The sequence below is a fragment of the Cryptomeria japonica genome, chromosome 11 (genome assembly GCF_030272615.1).
Source record: "Cryptomeria japonica chromosome 11, Sugi_1.0, whole genome shotgun sequence".
Taxonomy (NCBI): domain Eukaryota; kingdom Viridiplantae; phylum Streptophyta; class Pinopsida; order Cupressales; family Cupressaceae; genus Cryptomeria; species Cryptomeria japonica.
Window position 1 is genome coordinate 58,195,581 of NC_081415.1, and position 6,039 is coordinate 58,201,619.

Genomic DNA, 6,039 nt, shown 5'->3' on the forward strand with positions numbered 1-6,039 from the left:
GTTTAAACAAATTTCTGCCTTGATTTCAGAGAAAGAATTGCAGGCGAATTTTCTTGCCGATCGTGTTAAATGTACCTAGTGATTTTTCGCTGCGCGCATTAATTGAATGATTGGGAGAGGAACGCAGCGAGCTTCATTTGGTGTTGTAATTGCAGAGAATTTTGAAACCCAAGACAAAGTGAGGGTTTTGGAATTTGTGAAAGGTTGAAGTGAAAAATTTTGTCTGCAGATCATCTTCATATATTAAAAGACTGAAGCTGAATCAAAGGTAAATTTCTTTCTTCGGTTTTATTAGATTTTTTCTGATTTATTTGTTTTTTTAAAGTAATTATGTTTATCTCTTGTTTAAGCATTAATGGTGTACAGTAAAAACTAGGGTTTAATGTTGGATTGGAGATTTGATTTTGAGTTTTAGGTTGTTTTTTAAATTAATAATTATAAAAAAAATTGTATTATTAAAAAAAAAGTAATAATGATTCGAAAATTTAAATGGTTTTTTTAAGAACATTTTTATAATGTAGGTATATGTGAGATAATTGGTGATGTCTGAATTTGATGTCATTAAAAAAGACCATGAATTTCTTAATTCTGTTTAGGCCAAGAAAATAATCAGATTATGGTGACTCAAAATTTAAATAAAATGATAGACAGAAATACAGAAGTTTTGTTTTTTTAAAGATTTTTAGACTTACCTTTCAAAATTAATTTATTAGTATTGTGTACATACCCTACTCCCTTTGTGGGATTTGAACTTGTGACCTCTATTTCAAAAGTATTGTGTACATCTTATTTTTCATTATTTATATAATTTAGTTAACCACAAATGATTGTATCGTCTAGAATTTGATGTCCATCAGTATAGTTAAGAATGAACAATAGTTGGTTAGGAACAACTTTTATAATATACAGTTGATTTAGAAGATCCACTTTAAACAACACACTGCAAATAAACAAAAGTAGTTTGTGTTAGGTTATATAAAGTAAAATAAAAATTATAGACAAAGAAGGAAATGGTGTTCAGACCAATAAAGTATTTATGGTATTATTAGGTTATTAGGAAAAAGAAATGACAAAAAAAAGAGAGGAAGGAAATGGTATTTGGACCAACAAAGGATTTCTGGTATTATTGGATAAATCCAAAAAAACATTGACAAGAAAGAAAGGAAGGAATTCATGTTTGGGCCAACAAAGAACCTCAGTGATATTATTGGGTAAACAGAAATAGAAAAGTAAAATTATGTTTTGTCTATTAAAGCAACCAATATGTTTTTGAGATAATCTACTTCTAGCCTATTGGAGCATATTTTGAATTGGAAGCTCAGTCAAAAATAATTTTTGATTTCCATATTTTGTTTTCTTTTTTCTTTTTTTAATTAACATTCTTGAGATTTTGTGTTTGATATTTATAAAAAAGTATGATGTAGACTATAGACTAACACATGAAATTCAGTGTTGGGATGTTGATTTAATTTGTGGCTGGGCTTTTACTTCTTTTGATTCTTTCGTTGTTTATAATTTATAATTAGAATTTTAGATCTGTTTGTTTTTTTTAACTAGTTTCTACATCTTGATAGTGTGATTAAAGAGGTGACATTGACTGTAGAAAAACATCAACACATATATAAATGGTTTGAGATGAATGATTTGATCGGGTTCTTTTTTCAAGGTTTTTTTTTATAATGCAGGTATGTGGATGTCTGAATTTGATGTCATTAAGAAGGAACATGAATTTTTTAATTCTGTTGAGACCAAGAAAATAATGAGGTTATGCTGACTTAAAATGTAAATAAAATGATAGGCAGAAATACAAAACTAATTACTTTTCTGGACAGAATTTTATTTTATTTTTTTAGATTTTTTAGATTTCCCTTCAAAATTAATTTATTAGTATTGTGTACATCTTATTTTTCATTGTTTTTAAAATTTAGTTAACCACAGATGATGTTATGGTCTAGAATTTGATGTCCACCAGTATAAATTAAGAATGAACAATAGCTGGTTATGAACAACTATTATAATATACAGTTGATTTAGAAGATCCACTCTAAACAACACACTGCAAATAAGCAAATGTAGTTTGTGTTAGGTTATATTAAATAGAATAAAATTGTAGAAAAAAAGCAAGGAAATGGTGTTTAGACCAACAGAGTATTTTGGGTACTATTGGGTAATTAGGAAAAAGAAAGGAAGGAAATGGTATTTGGACTAACAAAGTACTTCTAGTATAAATGGATAATTCAAAAAAAGCAATGACAAGAAAGAAAGGAAGGAATTGATGTTTAGACCAACAAAGAACCTCAATGATTTTATTGGGTAAATAGTAGTAGAAAAAAACAATTATGTTTTGTCTAATTAAGGAACCAATATGTTTCGTAGATTATCTACTAATGACTGATTGGAACATATTTTGAATTGGAAGCTCAGTTAAAAATAATTCTTGACAATTGCTGCATTTTATTTTCTTTTTTCTTTTTCAATTAAAATTCTTGAGCTTTTGTGTTTGATGTTTATATAAAAGTATGGTGTAGACTGTAGACTAACACATGGGATTTGGTGTTGAGATGCTGATTTAATTTGTGGCTGGGTTTTTGGTTCTTTTGTTATTTATAATTCATAATTAGAATTTTAGATTAATTTGTTTTTTTTCACTTGTTTCTACATCTTGATAATATGATTAAAGAGACTTTTGCTGCTTATAATTTATAATTAGAATTTTATATCGATTTTTTTTTTTCACTTGTTTCTACATCTTGATAATGTGATTAAAGAGAAATGACATTGACATTTAGAAAAACATCTAACACATTGTATAAATGGTTTGAGATGAATGATTTAGAAACTAGTGTATGTTTTTGAAATTGTTCCAGTTTTAATAGGTTTTCAGTATTTTGAATTTGTTTTTACAGTTAAATTGGGTTGTGTGTTTGTAAAATCCAAGGAAATTGGATCAAATTTATTTCATAAATTGAAATTCGTCATTCTTTGTCAGGGGCAATTGGAGATCCAAGCAAGCATGACTCCTGTAAAGAAGAGGAGGAGGAACAGCACAGTTGTAGATAATTCTGAACCACAGCAGGTGATATGCTCATGTGATGATGGTGCAACAACCTCATCCTCTGCCTTGCCTTTGTCACTTAAACAATTGGAGAAACAGTTGGGCTCCTCTCAGTTTTATCCACCACCAGTTGTTACTCTTTCTACTCCAAGAAGAGGGATCTGCTTGAGCAATACAACTCCAAGAGGGATAAAGAGAAAATGTGGTTGCATTGATGAAACCACTCAAATTGTGACAGATCTGAAAATTGAATCTGAGTATCACATGGGTCCAATTTTGGGCAGAGGAAAATTCGGAGTTGTAAAGCTCTGCAAGAACAGGGTTACAGGTGAAGAGCTGGCATGCAAGACCCTGCCCAAAAATAGTGCACAAAACGCATATAAAGAAGTGGAGATCATGCAACACTTATCCGGTCATCCTAATATAGTAACACTTCATTCAGCGTATGAAGATGCAGATTCTTTGCATCTTGTAATGGAGATTTGCTCTGGGGGACGCTTGGTTGATTCCATGAAAAAAAGATCATATTCAGAGAGGGAAGCTGCGGATTTGATCAAACAATTGGTTGGTGTGATTCAACACTGCCATGAGATGGGAGTTGTTCACAGGGATATAAAACCAGAGAATGTTCTTCTGACCAGTGATGGACAAATGAAGTTATCTGATTTTGGCCTGTCTGTGCATGTTGCAAACGGTATGGGCTTCAAAATTTCTACAATTGTTGCTTTTTTCTTTTCATGAAATCCAAACCATCTAAAATAAATTATTTATTAAGATTATTGATAATTCACTATAACTTCTTGTTTATATTGAATACAGCACAAAATTTATCAGGTTTGGTGGGCAGTGCCGCATATGTTGCCCCTGAAGTTTTGGCAGGGAAATATACAGAAAAGGTGGATGTATGGGCAACTGGTGTCCTCCTACACACGCTCTTGATTGGTAGCTTACCATTTTGTGGTGATTCTGTGGACGCCATTTTTGAGGCAGTCAAAAATGTGCAATTGGATTTCCAGACTGAAAAGTGGAACTCTGTTTCTGAACCAGCAAAGGATTTGCTTTCAAAGATGCTTTCAAGGGATGTTGAGAAGAGATTCTCACCAGATGAAGTTTTGAGTATGTGTATTTTTTTTAGCTTCACATTTTTAGAATTTGCCAGGGGCATTGCAATTATGTATACTTACTATTAAATATTTTGTTGTGAGGTTATTCTTATTCGTTTTTGTTTTTCTTTTACAGACCATCCTTGGGTTCTGTATTATACAGTATCTGATATGGATCTCTTTAAGGAGTCAAAGTTGATTTCTCCATACAAGCCAGACAGAAAGCAAGACACGGATAATTCAAGCCCAGAAGAGCGGACAGAGAAGTGCATCTGCAGGAATTTACAGTTCCCACTTGTTGATCTAGTTGATCATGCTCTTTTATCTCTTTCAGAGAAAGACTCTGAAAAGCAAGAAACAAATATAGATCTTGTAGATGTTCTCTGTGCTGCAATTTCAGAGATGAGAATATCCAAACATAAAAAGAGCAGACTCCATGTGACTGCCTATCCTTGCCTTGGGCTGAGCCCTATTCATTCAACATTGGCTCTATGTACAGCGTGCTGATTGCTCATTTATATTGATAAACTCGGCTCATTCTATAGCTGATTTTTTGGATTGAAGACAATTTGGTCAGACTTTCAATGAATTTGAGACCTGAAGAATTCTTATTCTGTGGGAGAACAGAAAAATACTGCAGTTGAAGAGCTTGTACTGCAACCTAAGGTGGTGCTTGGCTGATACTGTATCTGTACAGGATTTTCAAATGAATGTAAATTCCTATTTTTATACTATTGATTGTATACTGGGCTAGTACTGCAATCATTTCATAATTTGTAATTTAAATTAGTGAAAAAAGAATTTTGAAGTTTTAAAATTGAGTAAAATATTTTATGATTATAATTAGATTAAGGTTATATAAATATTAGTTTTTGATGTTTGAATTGTTATAAAATTAAGTTTAGAATTAATAATTTTAATTAGATTAAGGTTATAATTAAGATTAAGTGATAATTATGGTAAGAACTATTTAATAATTAAATTATAATATGCACTTGTTTTTATTTCAATTATAACACTTAATGAGAATGATACAGGAATTGTAAAAGATGATCAAAAAGATGTCCATTCAAAGATGAAAACCTATGTAGAAGAAGTGATATGAAGATTAAAATTAAAGATTAAAACAAATAATATAAATTTTATAGAAGGTAAAATATAAAGAGATTAAATTATAAGTATTGTAATCATACAAAATAATATTATTATAGATGAAAAATGAATTGGAATTGATTGTGTAAAATATAAGAATTTAATCAAGTGTAGGTATATTTAACTTTGTTTTTGATGTAAAAATAATCTTTAGATTTTAGGTATCTATTTATCAATATTCTATTTTTTTTTTGTGTTGTGAAAATTGGTTGGATATTATTAAAGGCCAAATTGCAAAATGCAATTCTATAACTTGTGAAAATTTTATTGATTCAATAAGTTTCAGCTATGTGCAATCAAAATTTGAAATGTGCTCTTCAATTTCTAGATGTGTTAGATGATTCATTTCTAACTAAGCTCAATCTTTAATGAAAATGTGCAAAAAGTGAATTTTTTTATTTTTTTTTGAAATTTTAAAGTGGTTTTAGACGTAATCTAGATTAGAGCCACACTTCCATATCTAATTCAAAGAGGAAGAATGAAATATTTATAAACAAGTGAAACTTGAAGATATGTCATGATGGGATTCATGAGCTATTGAGGTTATTTACCCATGCAAATTTGACAATTTTATGCATTATTCAATACATTAAAGACAATTTTGACCATTACAATTATATACATTAATATTATCAATACTAATATATTTATTTATTAATTATGATATTTAATATTACTCCTCAATATTTTGTTTAACATTTGTTATATTTTTCATTATGAATCTATAAC

General features: G+C 29.8%; 1 protein-coding gene across 1 annotated transcript; it reads left to right on the top strand.

The window, feature by feature from the left end:
- LOC131051388 (serine/threonine-protein kinase PEPKR2) lies at positions 1-4,889 on the top strand. Its single transcript, XM_057985883.1, has 4 exons — positions 1-268; positions 2,990-3,749; positions 3,875-4,171; positions 4,295-4,889. The coding sequence occupies exons 2-4, from the start codon at positions 3,014-3,016 to the stop codon at positions 4,663-4,665; spliced, it is 1,404 nt and encodes a 467-aa protein (XP_057841866.1). The 5' UTR covers positions 1-268; positions 2,990-3,013; the 3' UTR covers positions 4,666-4,889.
- Positions 4,890-6,039: the final 1,150 nt, after the last annotated feature.

Coding starts and splice junctions, on each gene's coding strand:
- LOC131051388 (XM_057985883.1), top strand. CDS start 3,014: ATGACTCCTGTAAAGAAGAGGAGGAGGAACAGCACAGTTGTAGATAAT. Junction 3,750..3,874: donor GTCTGTGCATGTTGCAAACG/GTATGGGCTTCA, acceptor TATTGAATACAG/CACAAAATTTATCAGGTTTG. Junction 4,172..4,294: donor CTCACCAGATGAAGTTTTGA/GTATGTGTATTT, acceptor TTTCTTTTACAG/ACCATCCTTGGGTTCTGTAT.